The following is a 21,218-nucleotide window of genomic DNA, read 5'->3' as shown; positions in this document are numbered from 1 at the left end:
GGAAAAAACGTTAAAACAAGCTTTTTGGCACAAAATTCCCTTCCCAAGTCCCAGCCTATGCTAAATGTCTGGTAGAAGAACAGTTACTTCTGTTCCACCCTACTATGTAGAGTCCCCTGTGGTTCAGTGGTAGAAGCCTTGCCTGCCACACGGGAGAACTGGGTTTGATTTCCAGATGCTTATACAACTCCAGCTATGGCAGCACCAAATGTCTGGCCTCTGTATTGCCCTAAAGTGGGGATGGAAAGTCTCCATTCCTCCATCCTTCTGCCTAGGCATATGCATCGAAGGTCTGGGTGACTTCTCATGCATACAGCGATCCTTGTTGCTGGCAGTGGGTGCATGCATGCCTCTGGGTAGGGGAGGGGCCAGGGCTGTGCTGCCCCAGTCCCATCCCCATCAGCTTACATGCAGCCACCACCTCTGCCACAGAGCTGGTGCCAAGGCTCCAGACCCCGGTGCAGCTGTTTGCAGCCTCCTGGCTGCTGGCCACACAGCCCAGGTGGCTTGCAGCCTACTGGCTGCCTGCTGCAAGCTCCAGACTCTGTGGCCAGTGGCAGCTGCTCAGAGCTGGGCCAGTTGTGATATGCCAGGCAAAATGGCTTCATGTGCCACACTCTGGCACACAGGCTGAGAGTTGCAGACCCCTGATGTATTACAACTTTGTGGCTGGTTCCTATCATGCCATTAACTGAATGTGGGGCCCGGTGCACTCCTGCAGCCGGGAGCCCCATTAACTGATCCAGGCTCTCACCCACAGGGGCGTGCCATGCACTCTCATGGCTTGGAGCCCTGGCAGCTGTCAAGGCTCCTGGCCACAAGAGAGCATGGTCAACCCCCATCAGCTGAGGGGCTCCCAGATGCAGGAGCTTGCTACTTGCTGGTGCAAGGGGAGCCCAGGCACCCCCTGCGATGACAATAAGGCACAATGGGATCTAACCATCGATCCTACAATCATGCCTCCTGCCATGCATATGGATTGTGCATTAGATCCTATCATGGTTTTCCCTGCACATCTGGCAGGGGTCTTAGAAAGGGAAATGGGCAGTACACCTGTGGAAGAAAGAGGTTAACAGAAGTGGTTATCGACCAAGTAAAAAACTGCTGCTTTGATTAGTCACCACATATGATGTGCAAGCTTGCAGCCCTGTTACTTATTTTTTTCTGTATAGAGGCATAACTTTTAAAAAGGTGTGACGTAGGGATATAGTACACACAGATACAGACTCTAAGGCACATATATTACTGCATCGTGTAAGTGTCTGCAAATGGAGTATTAGTGAAAAAAACCTAGAAACACTTGTGGCCATCTGTATTTAGGACAAAAAGAATATCTGCTTTTCCCACGGCTTATCCTACGTTTTAGTGTTTGCATTATTACCAAACCCAAATTGTTTATTTTTCCTTAACGGTAATTTAATTTACAACATGCTTGATTGAATCTAAACAATATGGATTCAATCAGCAATTGATAATTTTGAAAGCTCGTACTGGAGTACTGCGTCCATTTCTGGGAGCCACACTTTAAGAGGGATGTGGACAGCATCGAGAGGGTCCAGAGGAGGGCCACTCGCATGATCAAGGGACAGCAGGGCAGGTCCTATGCGGAAAGGTTACGGGACCTGAACCTGTTCAGCCTCCAGAAGAGAAGGCTGAGGGGGGATCTTGTGGCCTGCTATAAACTAGTCAGGGGGGGGATCAACAGGCACTGGGGGAGTCCCTGTTCCCCCGAGCGCCGCCAGGAGTGACCAGGAATAACGGTCACAAGCTGGCGGAGGGAAGGTTTAAGTTGGACATCAGGAGGCGCTACTTCACGGTCAGGGCGGCTAGGGTCTGGAACCAGCTTCCAAGTGAGGTGGTGCAGGCTCCCACCCTGGGGGGTTTTATTGCGGGGTGCGTTGCACCCCATTACTCTTCCCTGCCATGGCAGGGGGTCGGACTAGATGATCTGCCCAGGTCCCTTCCGACCCTAGAAACTATGAAACTATAAAACAGTCAGTACCCCCCAATTTCAAACAAATGCGTTAAAAAAGGACTCCAACTGAAATTATATCAATTATTCAGTACCATAAGACTTAGAAAATGTATACTGAATATAATGCATTCATTTCATTGTAACCGTGCAGTAGGGATTCACAGAAGTGCACAAGAGAAAGAATCAGATGAATTGCAGAAAAGGCTTTATTTATGCCTAAAATAAAGTTCTGCTAGGCAACATACCCAGAAATATTCTGCAGACAGTTCTGAATGACCAAAAAACGTTCTTAGCAAAGAAATGTAGCACTACTTCAAATTAGTTGAAAAGTAAATGCATTTATTCTGAGCCTTCCTCTCCAAGCGTTAGTGATGTTTTATACAAACTTTCTGTAACAATATTGCGTTGTAAATAAACATTTATAACGAATTTTCAAACAAGAAATTTAGGCATGTTCCTATAAAACCACAGCAGTTGGCAATAAGTGATTTGACCAAGTAAGACTTTTTTCTGTAAATCCTTACATGTGCTGTTGATGTAATTTTGCTATTTCTTTTTCAAAGTCTTGAGGCTGGCTAGGGATGAAAGAATAGTCTGAGAGGTAGCCTGGCAAGTTTTCTGAATGACTGTAGTCTCCCAGTTCAGCTAAAAGATTAAAAAGGGAAAAAGATTATTTGTTTAGCACAAGCATATGTAACACAACTACAGCCCAATTAGAGCTAGGACTATGTTAACCACCTTAAGTTCTATAGCAGGTGAAAGACGGAACAAGTCTGAATTTCCCTTTTCTTCTTATAAAAATTGCCTTATTAATTTGTTGTAGAAGTTTTAAAAAGGCACCTGTATGACAAGTGGGTGCCTGGCAAGCTGGTTTATGAAAATATTTACATTCAAATATAAACATTTGTTCACTGCCTACAAAATGACTAATTCTAAACAACAGTTCTACCGCAATATACTTCAGTAACCAATTTTGGTCTGTATGCTTTCATATCATTATGAGGACTCACTTTCTTAAGAAAGGATGCTTATTTTGCTCTCTAGAATATTTGATTTGCAAAAATGGCACATCCAATCTAGGCCAAAACATCCCCAGAAGGACATAGAAATGATTGTTAATTTGTTATTGGCTCAGATACATGTAGCTGAATGTATGAAATACATAATAAGAAATTTTATAGAAATTGATTACAATTTCAAGCCATATTTTACAGCTTTAAGACACCTAAAATAACCTCTACTGCATATTTAAATCTAAAATTTATTATCTGCTATAACAAAGAAAAATTTGCAAAAAAATACCCTTTAAGATAACAACAATAATTAGTACTTAGATACACTGACACAAATTCTGTCAGCTGTACTTTTGAGACCCACTCCAGGGTGCTCTCACACCCTCAGCGGTGTCCTTCAGCCCCAAACCTCCTCTGCCATCTGCTGCTTAGTCAATGAAAACAAACAGAGATGTGCCAAGGGGCCAATTCTTTGACCCAGGGTGCCTCAGCTTTACCAGCTCTTAGCAGAGATTTTGCCAGCTTAAAGAATCACACTTTTTATTTAGCACATGCTCAGAAATTACAAGAGTCCTCCTCAGAAAAGAGGCCTGCATGACGGCCAAATGTTCCCAAATCATGTTCCCCACAGTCAATAAGTTATAAAAACAAAAAGATTTAATACATAATCAGGAGAATTATAGGAATCAGTAACCATATGTTAAAAATCAGACAGATATGAAAAAGCTATGGAAAATGCAAGAAACTATACGATCTGTGATTTATTCTTGCCCCTGAATCTTATCCCTAGGAATGCAGCTTCTATTTCTAACCAAGCCATAGTCCTTGCCAGACTGTTAGCTTGTGCTGCCCACCTAAAACTACTGGGGGACTAAGGCACCCAATGCCTGGGAAACTTTAGACAAAGGCCTACTGCCACAGCAGCTCGTAACACAAGTGGCAGCCATGGTATGCATAGTAGTGTCTCCAGGCATGCTACTTTTCTGGTGAAGGTAACAGCTTCTTTGGTTAAAATACGTATGACAAATGGAACCTGATTTGCACATCATTGTACTAATATTATCCACAAGGATACCCTGGCCCTTTTTCAAAGAAAATGCAATTCATAGCATTTAATTTAAAAAAAACCAAAACCTAAATTATCCAGGAAGACAAGTGGCACAATGATCTTGCAAGTTTTCATTACTAACCAAAGTTGTAGGCTATACCACCTATTTTTGGATAAAGACTTATGGACTATTTACCTGGCATAAAAAGAGTTGCACAGATTAACCCACTACATATACATCAGGAAAAATGTATGAAAAAAACAATTATTCAGAAAAAGATTCACAATAGTGTGAATTAAATCAATCACTGCAATACCAATTTTTGTCTTTTCCCGATTTTCAAAAAGTTAAGTTTACAATATTTTCTTCAGTTCATCCACAGAATTACTAAGGTGTTATAACACCAAAAGATGAAAGAAGGAAAGGTCATAAAGATATTCACGATCCAACCCTTTATAGCCCTTCTGATTTGCCTAAAATTGGCAAATGGCACAATCTGGCTGGACAGCACCAGAACACCCTGTTCCATTCATCTTTGAAGGCTCACAGGAAGAAATTTCAACATCTAAAGCTCTTCCAATTGTCATGCCTGAGAAAGAAACTTATTACACTTTAGAGTATATGGAAATTTTTTCTTAATATATATTAAATGGAGAAGAACATGGAAACTTAGCAGTAAAACTTCTTGGCACCAAGTACTTCAGCAAAAACACCACTAAGTGGCTAAGAAGCCGCTTTCCCTTGCTGATAGGGGAAACCCTCCCCGCATATTTGTGTTGATTTCACAATATTGTAAAATCCATTAAACGTACTTATTACAATTCATTAACATACGGTAGCTAGAATGATCAATGAATAACCAGAAATATGCAAGGTACAATTTGTAGTTATGGGCTCATATATAGTGTGCTATACTTACACTGAACAGCATAGGAAGCCAAAAGAGCAGCAGTATTATAAGGACAGGGTAATCTACAATTTTTAAACATAAAAACAAATAGAAATATATATTTATATGAATTATGTTCTCTTTGAAAAATCTAACAGTCATTTACAACACAGACACCAACAATAAAAAAAAAATTGATAAATATTTATAATAAAGTTCCAAATCCAAAAGAAAATAATTCTATTTAAGCAAAAATTATAGTTTATAACTCTTAAGATTTTATTGATGCAGTTTAGTTTTTTATTTCTGAAAATGGTCATAACAAAGAACTTACCTTCCAGTAAGAATATCTTGTTTAATTTGCAAAAAATACTGGTACCTTAAAAAACAAAACAAATACCATCACAAATTGACAACAAATACTTCAAATTAAATTTTAACATGAAGCTTAAATTGCTTCCGAGGCTCCTGCTTGAAACCTTGCATTTTGCAACTTCCTAAATGTTGACGTTTAGAAGTTGAATTTGAGGCACTGGTTAAAGAAGCATATCCGTTCACAAATGAACCTCCACTTTTAAATTCTATTTCAGGAACACGTAACAAGCAATACTCAAGTTCCTAGATCAAGTAGAAAATACGGAAAGTAGGAATGTCTGTTTGCTGAAATCAAAATACTATGAACATTAACTATTTAACTTTCTGCCAAGACTAAAAGAATGCAACTTTGTATCTATGTACCAAAAGAAAAACATGCCCAATTTTCAGGGGTATTAAAGGAATAATAATTCTCACCAACTTCAAAAGGAAGTCACTGGTTATTTAAACTCTGAGACTATCTGATGCAATTTAATGTCAGAGCTAAAAACACGGATGCCAAACTTTGTAAGCGTTTGAGAATTTTTCATGTTTTCCATAAACATTTCTTCTATACTTGTTTATAAACTGCATAATAGTATTCTTTCCTTTAATTTTAAATGACTTTTACAAGAGACAGCCTGTTTTCAATAGTTCATCTGGTTCTCCCACTGCTTACCCTTTTGATGGAACAAAAAGCAGAAAAATAAGCAGATGAACATTTGAAAAGAAGGAGACTGTTTTCAATCAAGTCAATTTAGTGACAGAAAACAGATGATGACAAATACAAACTATATGACAGTTGTATAAGCAGATTTCTCTAAATATAACCCCCCTGCACGAAGCACAGGTAGCCTATTAGTTTTTTGGTATTCACTTAATCCTTTACTCACTAACTGAAGGTTTTTAAAAAATAAAAGCTAAGGCAGTCTATGATATTTAATTGTATTCTTGATCCTACACCCAAATTTGAGTAATTTTAAAGGGCCCTTTATTTTTACAGAGCGATAGGAATCCAACCGCTGAAAAATCAGGGCCCTCTAAAGTGTCTCAATTTGTATATACAAAAACCAAGTTATTTGTAAGGTTCCCACTCTGCACAAACAATAGATTTACAGGACTGTATGGAAGTAAACGCATATAAATTACAAAGTGGACAATCACACTTGCAACAAAAAACCATCACAACAATAAGAAAGTAATATAATGACAAGATACAAATCACACTTGTTGCAAAACGTCACACGATGTGCATTGAGGCTGTTTACTGTTATTAGAACCCATTATTTCCACTGGAAACAATCCCTTACAATGCAGCACAGTAATAGTATTGTACTTTCTATGTTCTGATGCCTCCATTAACAAATGCTCCACAGAACAGAACACTGTTGCTTTCTTGTATACAACACTGCTTTGGGACATCCTAAGCCCTGATAATAATACCATCATACATTTTTCCTTCTTGCAATTCTGCTCTGACTGGTGGCATAAAATCATTAATAAAATACTTTCATAGTTTCATAGTTTGTAGGGTCAGAAGGGACCTGAGCATCAAGTCTGACCCCCTGCCATGGGCAGAAAAGGATGCTGGGGTTATCTAGCCTTCTTCAGAAGACCCCCAGGGTAGGAGCCAGCACCACCTCCCTTGGAAGTTGGTTCCAGCTCCTAGCCGCCTTGACTGTGAAGTAGCGCCTCCTGATGTCCAGCCTGAATCTACTCTCAGTCAGCTTATGGCCGTTATTTCTTGTAACTCCCGGTAGTGCTTGGGGGAACAGGAACTCTCCCATAGCCTGTTGGTCCCCCTTGGCAAGGGCATAGGCAGCCACCAGATCCCCTCTCAGCCTTCTCTCGTGGAGGCTGAACAGGTTCAGGTCCCATAGCCTCTCCTTGTAGGGCCTCCCCTGCTGCCCCCCGATCATGCGGGTGGCCCTCCCCTGGACCCTCTCCATGCTGGCCACATCCCTCCCGACGTGCGGCGCCCAGAACTGGACGCAGTACTCCAACTGCGGCCTGACCAATGCCACATAGAGGGGGAGGGCCTCCTTGGCCCTGCTCGTGATGCATCTGCGGATGCAGGACAAGGTGCAGTTAGCCTTCCTGACCACGTCCCCACATTGGCGGCCCATGTGCATCTTGGAATCAATAATGACTCCAAGATCCTTTTCTCCCTCTCTGCTGACAAGGGAGTTCCCCAGCCTGTAGGTATGCTACTGGTTCTTCCTCCCCAGGTGCAGTACCTTGCACTTGTCTGTACTGAATCCCATCCTATTCTCATCCGCCCACCCCTGTAACCTGTCCAGATCTAGTTGTAGCCTGTCCCTCCCTTCTAGTGTGCCCACTTTTCCCCACATCTTAGTGCTATGTGCAAACTTGAACAAGGTGCTTTTCACCCCCTCATCCAAGTTGCCAATAAAGATATTAAACAGTGCAGGCCCAAGGACCGAGCCCTGGGGCACCCCACTGCCCACGTCCCTCCAGGTCGAAAACGACCCATCCACCACCACTCTCTTGGTACGGCCCTCCAGCCAATTAGTGACCTGTCTGACTGTGTAGGGGTTGACACCACAGTCGCCTAATTTTTTAATGAGGATGGGGCGAGAGACAGTGCTGGAGAAACAAATCGAAAGCAATTATTAACAACAATGAATACAGCTGTTTGGCAAAAGCACTTGTTTATATTAAAATATTCAGATCCAATTTTACTATATTAAATATTAAACTTACTGTGTGGATTTTAAACTTACTAGCTGATTTTGGATTTTAAACTTCATTGCAGAACAACAAGCAAGTTTTTTTTACCTCCCTGCTTGCCATCTGACACCTCCAGGGAAGGAATTCTACCGATCAACACAAAGAGCTACTCAACACAGCTCACAAAGACACTCTCATGGACCCAGAGAGACAGCCTTCCATCTTCAGCTCCTTCTGTGCAAAAATGAAGTTTATTTTCTACCTATGGGGACTTTTTACCATCTTGTACCATCTACACATTTCCCAGACCCTGACAAAGGGATTTTGATCCCAAAAGCTTGCAGAAAAGGACAATTTTCTTGCCACGGTCTAATAAAAGGTATCATTTTGGAACCAAGAGTTCTAGTTTTTTTGTAAAACTTACTAACTTGCATTCAAGGTTAAGAGAATTGACAGACCCATCACAGCGCAGAAACAATTAATAACTTTAAGATGCACTCAGTGCTGTAGCAATGAAGTTTGACACCTGGGGCAAAGCCCGCAGTGGCAGCTCACCCTACGCACAGATTGGGGGGCATATGCCCCCCTATGCTTGCCCGGGAGTGCACGCAGTGGCAGGAGCCACCCATCCTGTCCCCGTGCCCCTGTGCAGTGGGGGCAGCTTCAACAAAAGGGTGATCCTCACTCAACCTAGTTCACCGCCAGAGGGGCAGGGCATTTCCCTGGGAGGTGGAAGATGAAGAGAGCTTTGAACTGAACTGAGATCTTCTGCTATGCCTGCTGGGCTTCAGTCTATACACCAGGGGTTGTCAACTGGGGGTACACATACCCCCAGGGGTACTTGAGAAGGCCCTAGGGGGTGTACACAGGTGGGCAGGGATGAAGTGCCACCATGCACCATCCCATGCAGCCACGCAGCTGCATTTGGCTGCGCGCCACTCCCCCCGCCCTCCCCCACCTGACTGAGCCCTCCCCCCCACCTCCCTGCAACTGGCCGCTGGAGGTACACTGCTCCAAAAAGGTTGGAAACCCCTACTATACACTAATGGTTCTCAAATCTTTTAGACTCAAGGCACTCAGAAAGTGCCAGCTCTTCATTTTGCCATGTTTTCTGACTACAGAAAAACAGTATAGCAATTTTTGCAGCCATGAACCCAGAAAGATGACAACAGGTCAGAATGTTTTGACACCACGGATGCCTATTCAAAATCTCTGGGTTTATTTTGTGAATTGTGTAGGTGTTTGCATTTCTAACAGTGCAAATATTGTGCAGCACCCTGCGTCATGTTTAAAGGGATCTCACTGCATACTGATTGAGAATCACTGCTCTACACAACTATGTCTTGGGTATGCTTGACAATGCCAATGAGTTAAGGTCCCTCAGGGGGCTTAGTGCAGAAATGCTTCATTTGAGATACCAACCAGCCTTAAGCATGAGATTGGCACAAAGTGCTCAGCTCAGACAAGAGGGCAGCAGATTTGGGGGTACTCAGTGATAGAACCTGGAGCATCCAAGTAACTTTACTGGTAGAAACTTATGTGCCTAATGGATTAACTAAAGCCCAGTCCTGGGCTCCCCCTGCACCAACAAGCATGTTCCTGTAGCTGGGAAACTTCTCAGTTGAGGGGCTTCCAGTCATCGGTGGGCCCAGGAAATCAAAGCAGCTGCCATCCCCAGGGCTTGGGGATGCATGAAACCCACATACCTGGGGGATTGTGGCAGCTGCCATCCCCTGGGTCTGGGGATTTCATGCTGGACATGGTACACACCCCTATGGCTGGAAACCCCATCAGCTGACAGGTTCCCAGCTGCAGGGGAGACCCTGATATATGTGCAAATTAAAGCTCAACAGCAACCAGCTATAGCTAGTACACATTTTTGAGGTCTAACTTGATAGCTGGTTGGAGTTTTTTATTGTGTTATAAGTACTTTGGCCTTTAACTGTGCAATACCTGTAACGTGTAGTAGGGGGCTTAAAGTATTCTTAATCAGTGGGTTAGTAATAAACCCCATAGGTTTTTTGTTTGTTTGTTGTTGCTTTTTGTTTGTTTTTTTACAGGCTTGCACAGACAGAAGAATCAGATCACCCAGAAGTGCATTATGGCACCATTAATGCAAGAAACAAAATGGTGTGCCTGCAGCTAGTAAGAGGGTACATATACAGTGATCAGAACAGAGTTCTGCTAATTGACCCTTGTCAAGGAAAGACACTGGAGCTAACACAAACTGCTACAAAAAATGCAACTGAATTTCATCTGACCACAAGTAAAAAGTTCAGTTTTTCAAAGCACCATGAAGGCATTAAACCAGGACAAAAGGTCCCAAAATTCAAGGCCATTACAACCTTTAATTCATTAGCCAATCTTATAAATAAAACAGACATTAAAGATTTTTTCATATAAAACTCTTTCTCCACTGTAAAACAGATTGCTACAGAAAAATGTAATAGCTATAAAAAATAAGTTAAACTTGTTTCATTTTTGTAAAATATGCCTGTTAGAACAATTACATTTATTCTGCTGAGAGTATCTGAACTACGTTTAAGAAGAAAATTTAACTTCTTGTTCCTAATGTTTTGTGATTCAATTAATACAAACTATGTTAAAAGGGTGCTTAGGATAAGCTCAGTTTAGTTTTCATGACACAAATATGTTCTAGTAGACTGATTATTTCCACTGAGTTTTTATGACTGCAAAACCAATTAAGGGCAAAAATTTCATCTGTATAGAGATTAAAAGTCTTCTTGTGAAATGTCTAATCGGGATGCTCTGTTGTCCTTATAAGTCATAATGATAAAGCTGAGCTCATTCTCTGTTCAGTGTGTTCTGTGTACAGTGAAGGTATTTAGTTATTAGCTAAAAAGGGTCTGGTTTAGGGCACAAACCTTTTCAATACTGTTGGATAGAATAGGAAATTATGGAAGGTTTAGCAATATATATCTAAAAAAAGCTTACACAATGCATGCACTCCTTAAATAATAGGAGCAATGAAGATGGGGCTCATTAAGTTAAAAAAAACATTTTGGCTAGAAATTGGAATACATATAAAATGATATTTGCTAGTCACCACCTATTTTAGCATAAGGAGAGAAGCAAACAGCAAAAATAGACCTTTTGCTGTCCACGTTCATTGGTCCCATGAAAATTATGATTGTATTTATAACACTTCTGTCTTCCTTACATGCTAAATGATACACTGCCAGAAAGGTCTCATCTTAAAAAGTTACTGGTTAGCAACGTACAGCACGGATATCCCAGGAGAAACTGAATTAATGTATGTGGCCATTGTTAGGCCAGCAAAAGGAAAGTAGAATACTTTGATGCTTGGATGAAAGGAACAGGGAAAAAAAAAAAAAAAAATGAAAAAAAAACTTTATTGAATTTCAAAGACTTATGAGATGAGGGTTTTCATTTTTCCAAATGGATAAGAGACAACAAGTATAAATTAATATTTACCCATGGATGAATAGAGCAACAGAGCTGTTTTCCTCCCCCTACCTGTTCCTCATTTTCCTGTTTCCTATTTCTATCTAGGAAGGTTTTCTTCATGTTATTATTGTATATACTCCATATATTCATTTCATTTATAAACTATGCATTCAACGGCTTTTTATATGCATTTATGCACTTTTTGTCCATGTGGAAATTTTCACTATAAGCTATGGAAAAATCTTAAACACGTGACAAGAGAAACTTATAAAACAGATTTTAAGGAAGAAACTGCAATACATTGTGCTTTCAAAGTTATATGTTCTACATAAATGCTTATTTCTACTTCTAAACATTCTAGGAGGGTTTTTCAATCATAAATTACCTACCTCGTGTATTCTTCTTGAAGCTTGTTAGGGTCACTTACAAAAAATTTGACTCTAAAGTTCAAACTGTAAGGAGATCCTCCTAGAACAACAAAAGAATTTCTAATTAATCAATTATTTTAAAAACTTTAATAAAAATCATATTTGTAATTGACCAACTAAATGCATCGACTCACTTTTTAATTGCTTCCTAATTGGCTTGTTTGGATCCATCCACCTCTGGAGAACAAAAAAAATATAAAACTAATTATTTTAAAGACCAACAATATCATCTCATGAATTACAAACTGACATGGCAATGCTGAATATCATTTGCTAGCCTGTTATGTTATATGTAGGCCTCCAAACGAAGAAATAGACTCTTGGCATGCAAAGCAAAGCCCGCGGACGGATTCTTCAGAAAAGATCTCAGGTTTTCAGGTACTGCCCTTCTCAAACACTGTTCCTCTTGTCTCCTGTGTTAACTTTGGTATCTGTCCACATGTTCCTAAACATGCGGGGGCTATTCAAGCTTCCTGCTCTGCTGGTTGTTGGCAGCTGAGAAGCCACTGTGACTACAGAGGGTTAACAATACATGTCTGAGGTAGCTTTAAATGACCTAAACTCAGGTACTAGGAGCATTATAGTCCTGACAACACAACTGCACAGACTAGTTTACTCTGCTTAGAAAGGTAATATAGACCAGCCAGAGCTCTATGCTGCCACAGATAAACTACCTTCAGCACCTAAGTTAACTTGTTCAGTGTGCATTGTACCCAGTGTAGGACACTACTGGAGAATGGACATGTGCAGGGACTCTGAATTTCTTACCTTTATGTCCATGTTTCACAACCTCCAAGTTGGGGATAAGGATAGCTCAACTTATTTGTAGAAGCCATGTGACAATTAGTGTTTATAAAATGCTAGTCTGCAAATGGTAAGATTCACTAAAATATTAAAAACTCCTTAATGGTTATACAGATAATATAGCAGCTAAAAAAAATTTTTTAAAATGTTTTTAGACTGGCCACATTACATTTGTGGTGCTACAGAAGTTGAGTGAACAGATATGTACACTCCCTGTAGCGCTACTTCTTTTAGGCAATGTTTCTGCTTTCATATGTAATAATGATGGGCCTAGGGGTAAAATTTGCTTTTCCTCTCTGGGAGATTGTCAGATAGGCCAAGAGATGTCCCCAGCTGACTGGCCCTTTAGGCTGTACCCAAATTGTCTGGATCAAGATGGTGCTAGCATTATAATTACTGCCAAGACTTGTCTAAGCTTCTTCATGACCCTCTGTATTAACAGGACCAGAGATAGGCATCCATTATCATGGAGTCTACAAGATGAAAAAAACATCTAAAGAGTGAACTTGGGCTCAGACCCTTAACTCAGTGTTCCCCGACCTTTTCCAGCCCAGGGCACACATACATTAATAAAAAATTTCCACAACACACCTATTAAGGCATTCCCCATCCTCATACCTATTGTAGCTCATTACTATGGCAAAATTCGGCAGCACACCTGTTCATTTCTGACAGCACATTTTTGTGCCACGGCACACTGGTTGGGAAACACTGCCCTAACTGATTCAGAGCAAACCATCTGACAGACACTATTTGCCCATGATAAACATTCGTTCTCAGGAGACCAAATTACCTGTGGAAGATGCTTTGTAGTGCTTGATAATACACTGAAGGTCAGTTGTGAATTGAGTGCTGCGCTGGTCTACTATAGTATTCAGTAGACACAGCTACGGATACAATTTGCTGATTAACACCTGTTCCAGACCCAGTTTTGCAGAACAAGAGGAAATGATGTTCCTCCTTGCTTACTGACATAAAACATTTATGCCTGTTCTGCATCATAACTTGGACCATTTGCCAATTCAGCAAAATGATGTCCAAGACCAAGAGTTCTGTGGTGGTGAAAAGAAAAGAAAAAAGTGAGTGGAGGAGAGGGAAGGGCACGGAGGAGGAGTAAAGAGAGCCTTCAAAATTTCCCAAATGTCTCCTTGCTATGGTGTAAAGTTCATCTCAAGATGGACTCCGTGAGTAAACAGAAGTCTAAGCAGCAGAAATGATGGCTATTACCTCAACAGGAAAGACATAAAAACAGCAGATGGAATTGGTTTCTCCATCCAAGTGTGTTCTTTCCAAGTTTCCTGCTCACGCTGTTGAGCAAAATGAACAAGTACTACACAAGCCTCCTGAGTAATGCTGCAAGATTTTGTAGGCAAGACAGATCTAGCCTTTGAGGGGGCAATAGAAGTTTATTTTCTAGTTGCATGCCCCTAAGTTGTCCTCTAGGGCCAGAAGTGAACATCACAAGAAATAGGGAGTTGGGTGGGCAGACATGGGTGAGTACGACTTCCTTTAGTGTTTCCTAAACTTTGGGGGAGGGGGAGGAAAAGGGCTTCATACCCACTGCAGTAAAGTTTGCCATGATCACCTTGCCCTCCTGCCTCAGCCTCCAAATTTCATAAGATATTCTTGTGCATGCACAGCATTTACAAGGTAACACTTGCTGGATAACACTGCCCTTAGTTATGCCTCTGCAGGAATTTTTTCTGAATTTAGTGGCACTCTAGTTGAGAACCACTATTGTACTGCCTCAGCTTACCTCAATGGGTCTCAGCCAGGGTGCTGCTGCCACTGTAGCTGAGTGAAAGTGCCCTCTGTGCCTCAAGCAGAGTCTGACCAGGAAGCGACTGTGGCAGGAGTGGGAGGTCCTGCCGACATTAGATTTATCAGATCAATGTTAGTGTAAATATTGATTAGATAAACCTATGCAGGCAGGCATCCCCGCTCCTTCCACAGCCCCTCTCAGTCCAGTCCTTCACACTTGTTTCCAGAAAAATTCCACCTGCGGGCAGTGCGGCTGCCTGGACATTTATCCGTGGGTTTCCTGTGTTGCTCCAGGATGTCATGCCACTACTGCTGCCAGGTGGAAACGTCCTTTGTATCTCTTTTATAGGAGGAGCATTTAGGGGCCAGAGAAGGAAGGTTTATCAGATAAGCCTAATGCAGGCACGAGCACCTGGCTCTTGTTGCAGCTGCTTCCTAGTCAAGACTCTGCATATGGTGCATGGAGCAGTTTTACCTAGTGGTAGAAGAGATGCCAGCGCTGCAGCAACCTTGAAAGGGTCTTGTGGCACCCCAGTTGTGAGTAGTGTCTTAGAGCATGGATACCAGAGATGGCACTCTCATAGACAAATTCAGAAATGATTCAGGCTCACTCAGTACTTTGAAAGACAGTGATATTAAGATCAGTGCTGAGAGCAACTATCACAACAGTAGGTAGTTGGGGTTATGAGCATCAAGCTCATGATGCATAATGGAGAGGGGATGGACCAGTCTAGATATACACCGTTTATGTTTCCCCTTCTGCCACGGTTGTAGATTGAGCTAGGTGGACCGCTAGTCTAGTATGGCACTTCTTATATAACATAAGACCGGTGCCAAATGAAGTACTAAACACTATTCAAGGTGGTATCAATGGCTGGGGGGTTTTCTGAGGGGGCTGGTTTAGGCTGTTAATTTTCCTCTGCCTGAGGAGCTTGAGGTAAGTTATGACTTCATCAGGCCTGAGAGAAGAAACCAATCTGCACATATGCACCATTGCTGGAAGTGGGATACATGGCAACAATGGCTTAAATGGGAACTCAGTCTGTGAAGCAAACTGATTTAGTTGATTTGCCATCCAAGTTTTGAGTTGTACACAAATAGCAGTGGGACAAAACAGGTCTTAATATTCACAATATTTTAACCTTTACTAACAGAAGTAAGAAAATGGTTCCATAATTAACACATGATGCATCTAAAAGAAGAGAAGGGGAGAACAAATTAAGACGAAACTTTAAAAGACCAGGAACCAGTTTCATACCCAGTAAAACCTATCCGACTACCCAAGTACTTAAATCAGCATAATAGAGTTTTGCTATTACAATGAGACTGTAATATATAATAATACTTAAAATGAGGCTTATGTGATTTAGATGAAGATTTTTAAACAATAAAACTGAATATTAAAAAGCATGAAAGCTAACAGGTTTCTCCCCACTCCCACAACACACGCATTATCCTACACCAAGTACAACGATAATAATACCCCATTACATTACTGGTAGTACAACTGGGTTGTGCAGGGTAAGAGAGGCCCCTCCCACTCACCACTGCCAGTGCTTCCTGGTGCCCAGAGCCCACGCAGAGGTGCCCTGCATCTGCTCTGCACTACCACTGCTGCCCTGTGGGGCAGCTTGGAGATGGTGGTGACACAGCATAGATTCAGGGAAGCCCTGCACAGGCTCCAGGTGGCTACACCTGGAATTGCCAGTGGCCGCGAAGGGGGAGGGGCCTCTTTTACCCGACACTGATCAGCAGTTTCTGTCCATGCTGCCACTGCTCAGCCTGGACAGGCGAACCAGGAGCTGGCAGGGGGCATGCTGGGTCAGGGCTGAATGTGCTGGTCCCCGCCACTACCATGGGGCTGGGAGCAGTGGCGACAGCAGTCCAGCTGTGGAGCCGCCCCAGCCCCACTGCATGCCCAGGGGGTGGCAGGACATGCCACAGCCGGGCAGCGCCTCAGTCAAAAGGGACTAAGGGACACACCAGAGGCCAGAGAAAGCCCCTCCGCGGGCCGCATCCGACCCGCGGGCCATATTTTGCCTACCCCTGTCCTAGAGCAATGAGGCCCCTCTGCAATCCTAGGCCACTACATTACAAACTTACCAAACTCCACCTTAAAGCCAGTTAGTTGTCCCCCGCCCCAACTTTTAAAAAAAATTTAGCTACATGCTATATTATTTTGTGCAGATGGTGCCTCTCGCTCTGTGTAATGAAGTGCCTTCCAGATGATTAAAAACTGTTTGCAATGAGGCATTTTCACAAGCATCACAACAATAATATTATAATAAAATAGGTGATTGAATGTTTTCATTTGAGTCATCAAATAGCATTAGCACTTCTAGCTTGGATTTATAAGTTCCTAAAGTGCCAACTTTATGGAATTCATTTTCAATTAAAGTATCTAAACTAAAATTATAACAATTTATGTTCTTATGTTCATTTTCAGGGCTATGAACTGAAAATCTGACACCTTGCCAGATATTGGACCATCTTCAGCATATCGAAGTAAGAGATGTGTAATGTATCTGGAATGGAACCAAAAACCTTCACAGTATGTAAAGAATAATCTATAAAAAAAAAAAAAAGTGTTGTTCAACTGGTAGCCAAAAATATCATAGCCGCTTCTTATGCTAGCTGAAGACCAACTTCCAATCCAACAGGGATGCAACAAAACCATGACATTAAACATTTCACTTATAATTTAATGACCATAAGGCCTTCCGATCTGAGCAGGTGTTTAACAAGCAAGACTGAGATCCTGTTTAGGAAAGCTTTTGTTTCATATTTTATTTCATTTGCTTATATATATTGTTCTCTCCCTTATCGTGAGTCACCCTGAGCCTTTGTTGGGAAGGGCAGCATAGAAATCCAATTAATAAGTCAGCACAGAATCCAAACCCAAAGTTTGGCTGCATACTGCAGCCATACTGCAATGGCTTCTATCACTCCTCTACACAAGGACACGGACTGTGATGATGAGCAACCACTCCTTTTGTCAAAGCCCCTCACATTTGTGCAGGCTCAGAGGAATCCATCTGGTCATTCCCCTTCATATGTCATACATTAGACCACATGAAGAATCAGTGAGAAGCCAATTCTACTGGTCATGAATAATTGTACTCACCAAGGCCAGATCCACTCAAATTTAATGCCAACTGCCTGGCAATGACAGCAGCAGCATTTCTATTCAGGCAGCAGTGAAGGAGTCATTAAGGTTCATTTTAATCTACCAATTCCTTCTAAACTCTTCACAGATGTTAACAACCCTCTCCTTTTTAAATGGTCTTATTTTCCACTAATCAAGCTATCTTTTCTTCTGCAATTCTATCTGTTTGCTGTTCCTCTTAGAAGCTCCTACTTCACACCTCTACGAACTGTTTTTAACTGTAGCAAAAAAAAAAAAATTAACTCAGGCATGGAAACCAACTCGAGTGTGGAAACCAAGTACTGGATGCACTGTAAAATACTCAAGGCTAGATTACAGATTCATAGATGTTAGGGTCGGAAGGGACCTCAATAGATCATTGAGTCTGACCCCCTGCATAGGCAGGAAAGAGGGCTGGGTTTAGATGACCCCAGCTAGATGCCTATCCAACCTCCTCTTGAAGACCCCCAGGGTAGGGGAGAGCACCACCTCCCTTGGGAGCCCAGTCCAGACCTTGGTTACTCGAACTGTGAAGAAGTTCTTCCTAATGTCCAGTCTAAATCTGCTCTCTGCTAGCTTATGGCCATTATTTCTTGTAACCCCCAGGGGTGCCTTGGTAAGTAAAGCCTCACCAATTCCCTTCTGTGCCCCCGTGATGAACTTATAGGCAGCCACAAGGTCGCCTCTCAACCTTCTCTTGCAGTTGAAACACCTGAACTTTGTTTTATGAATCTGAAAGATGTGTACCATTTAGTTCTAATGACTACAGGGCAAAAGAAAAAAAAAGATCTTTTAATTATTTTTGCCTAGTTTGTTGAGTTTATGAATGCTATGTCATACAGCAAACAAATGCACATTCCAATAAAGATATACTTGCGTTTGCTTTGATCTTAAACTGAAAAATGTAGCCCTAGCATACTAGTGAAGGTTCTAGATGCTTTTTACCTGGACAAAAATGTGCGTTGTGTTACATGTTATGATACACCAACCGCCTGAACCCTCTTTTCAAAATTCTAGATCCCATGTACTCATCTGTAGGCTTTTTTGTTGTTCAGATACAATCACTAGCACAGAGGTCATGCACACTGCACAGAGGTTGTGTTTCATTTGGATGCCGCCTGGATGATGAATCCTAACTCAAAATCAACCCAACTGAACTGATGTCAGTCACCAGAACAAAGCCTTATTTAAATATTTAATTGCTTTCAAAAGAAGTGATACAAAGCCTTGAGATACTGTTTAATTCTTTATTAAGCTTGGATAACTAAGTCATAAGCTGCAAAAAATCATTCATGGTAAAGTAAGAGCTGCAGATTGGCTTAAATCATACATTAGAGAAAGGATCCTTCAGTGGAAGATAATGGACCAAAACAAAAAACTAGCTGCAAACTGGAAAATACTGTTCAGATTAGGGTTCAGGCTATCATACAGAAATTAAAAGATTGTTCCTTACCTTATAGTAATTTGTCTAAAGACCAGGAAGTAGTACTTAAATTGTCTGAGATTTACTGTTTCTATATACCATTATTACAAAAACTGACTACACTTGCACTTAGCATCATAAGAAAGTAGGATGAAAGGGACCCTACAAGCAGAGACGTGGGACAGAAAATTTTCCAGTGCTTTATTTTTCGGTGGGGAATTTTCCATTTCTAAAAATGCACTAGTAACAATGTAGATGCCAATACAATACTAAGCAAGCTGGGCAGTTTCAAAGTTGTAATTAATGTTTTTCAAGTGATTATCCCTAGGAAGTATGCGAGAGAGAGTACATATATATGTTTTATTGATTTGTAAACAAGACAGTAAATAAGTACACTCGCATAATAATCCAAACCAAAAACAAGTTATGAATTCTAATTAGCTGTGCAGGTCATATCAAAACCAAAGTTAAAATTCTTATTTCATCTCAGACTGCAAGTGAAAGAAAAACCAAAAGTAAAACTGCAATTAATTTTTGTTTCACTTTCAGTTCAGCAAACACACAGAACAGTGTCTCATTTCTCTTCTTGAGCTGGGGAAGTTGGAAGTGTTTGCATAAGATCCGTTAGTTTTTTAGTGCTTTTGGTTTGAAATAGTCATAATAATGCCCAATCAGAAAACTAGTGTGTGGCATCATTATAGTGAAGTTCAAGCCACTGAAAGAAGGAAGAAGTTTAGTAGATGTAAATATTGCAGGCAGGAGTATGCTAACAATGCAACAAGAATGAAGAAACATTTAAAAACATGTAGAAACTGTCCTGAAAGAGTACAAGCCACATACAGAGAGCGCATACAGCCACGTGGTAGAACAACATCATCAGAGAAGAGTCTACTTCAGGAATCCTACGCAAGTAAACAAATTAATATGTTAAACAACACACAGTATAGACTAGCATCTATATTGTTTTAAAAGATTATAATTTTAAAAGCTGTTAATGCAACTCCGGGCTACTATTTATTTATTTAAAATATTTGTATCCTGCTTTTCCACTTGCACTAAGTACCCAAAGTGGCTTAGGTTTAAGAACTATTTTTTTAAAAATTATGTAATAGATAAATAGTTAACTCTTTCAACCCAGCAGAGTGAGCTTAATCCTCTGGCCGATGGCAGAGGTCAGACTAGACTTCCTTTTGGCTCTACAGTCCCAGGGCAAATGAGCAGCAAGTTAAGCAACAGAGCCTTCTCTCTGGCAAGGAGTGGGGAAGCCAACTCCCAGCCACTTATTGTGATGGATGAGGCCAGACTAGAATAGGCTGAAATAAAAATATTTTCCCCCTTTAGTTGCAGAAATTTGGTAGCTCAAGTGAAAAGGCAGATTTGTAAAGAATGGAAAATGAAAATGTTGAGCTGCCAGGTCTGAGGAAAGAAGCAGCAGGATCCTTGCTTTCAAGATCACCGTAGCCAGATATACGATCCACCATGAGTAGCTGTTCAAGACACACAACCTTTTTATCAAGCTTTGTGGAGAAAATGTCAAAAGAAGATCAAGAAGCAGCAGATGAGACTTTAGCTCGAGCTATATTTGCAAGTGGTACAATACTGTAAGGAACATTAAAAACGAATTTGCCCATCATGTAAGTTGCTGTCACGTTATCGCTTATCACATTCTCTCTTAGACAGATGCATAGACATTAGGGCTGGAAGTGACCCTGGAGGATCATCGAGTCCAGCCCCCTGCCTAAGGGGCAGGAAGTCAGCAGAGGTCACAGGATCCCATCAAGATAAACATCCAAATGTCTCCTGAAGGCATTCAAAGTGGGTGCTTGAACCACCTCCAGCAGCAGTCTATTCCAAACCTTTGGGGCTCGGACAGTAAAGAAGTTCTTCCTTATGTCCAGCCTGAAACAGTCATGGAGGAGTCTGTGACCGCGCTCTGGTGAACAGATGCTCCCCCAGATCTTGGGGAGCACCCCTGGTAAACTTATAGGTGGCCACCAGATCACCCCTGAGCCTGCGCTTTTCCAGGCTAAAGAGTCCCGTGGCTCAGCCTGTTGTAGTAAGGTCTGTTTTCCTGACCTCTGATCATGCGTGTGGCTCTCCTCTACACTCTCTCAAGCTGGACCCCAAAAATGGACACAGTACTCCAGTTGTGGCCTCACCATGGCCGAGTACAGGGGGAGAATGACGTCCTGGGATTTGCTTGAGAAGCATCTATGGATGCAAGCCAGCGTTTTGGTCGCTTTACTAGCCGCCGCAT

The 21,218-nt window shown here is 41.6% G+C and overlaps 1 protein-coding gene across 2 annotated transcripts in view; it reads right to left on the bottom strand.

Moving 5' to 3' along the window:
• Window positions 1-21,218, bottom strand: part of PTPN4 (protein tyrosine phosphatase, non-receptor type 4) — a 128,058-nt gene that overhangs the window by 95,090 nt on the left and 11,750 nt on the right. For both annotated transcript variants that reach the window (XM_025209352.1, XM_025209353.1), the window contains exons 2-6: window positions 11,963-12,005; window positions 11,790-11,868; window positions 5,261-5,305; window positions 4,957-5,009; window positions 2,500-2,620 (exon numbers count right to left, since the gene is read on the bottom strand). In XM_025209352.1, coding sequence (XP_025065137.1) covers window positions 2,500-2,620; window positions 4,957-5,009; window positions 5,261-5,305; window positions 11,790-11,868; window positions 11,963-11,999 — 335 coding nt within the window. In that variant the 5' untranslated portion in view covers window positions 12,000-12,005. The remainder of the gene's footprint in view (window positions 1-2,499; window positions 2,621-4,956; window positions 5,010-5,260; window positions 5,306-11,789; window positions 11,869-11,962; window positions 12,006-21,218) is intronic.

The sequence above is a fragment of the Alligator sinensis genome, unplaced genomic scaffold (genome assembly GCF_000455745.1).
Source record: "Alligator sinensis unplaced genomic scaffold, ASM45574v1 scaffold1133_1, whole genome shotgun sequence".
Classification (NCBI taxonomy): Eukaryota; Metazoa; Chordata; order Crocodylia; family Alligatoridae; genus Alligator; species Alligator sinensis.
This window is presented reverse-complemented; position numbering and strand designations above follow the sequence as displayed.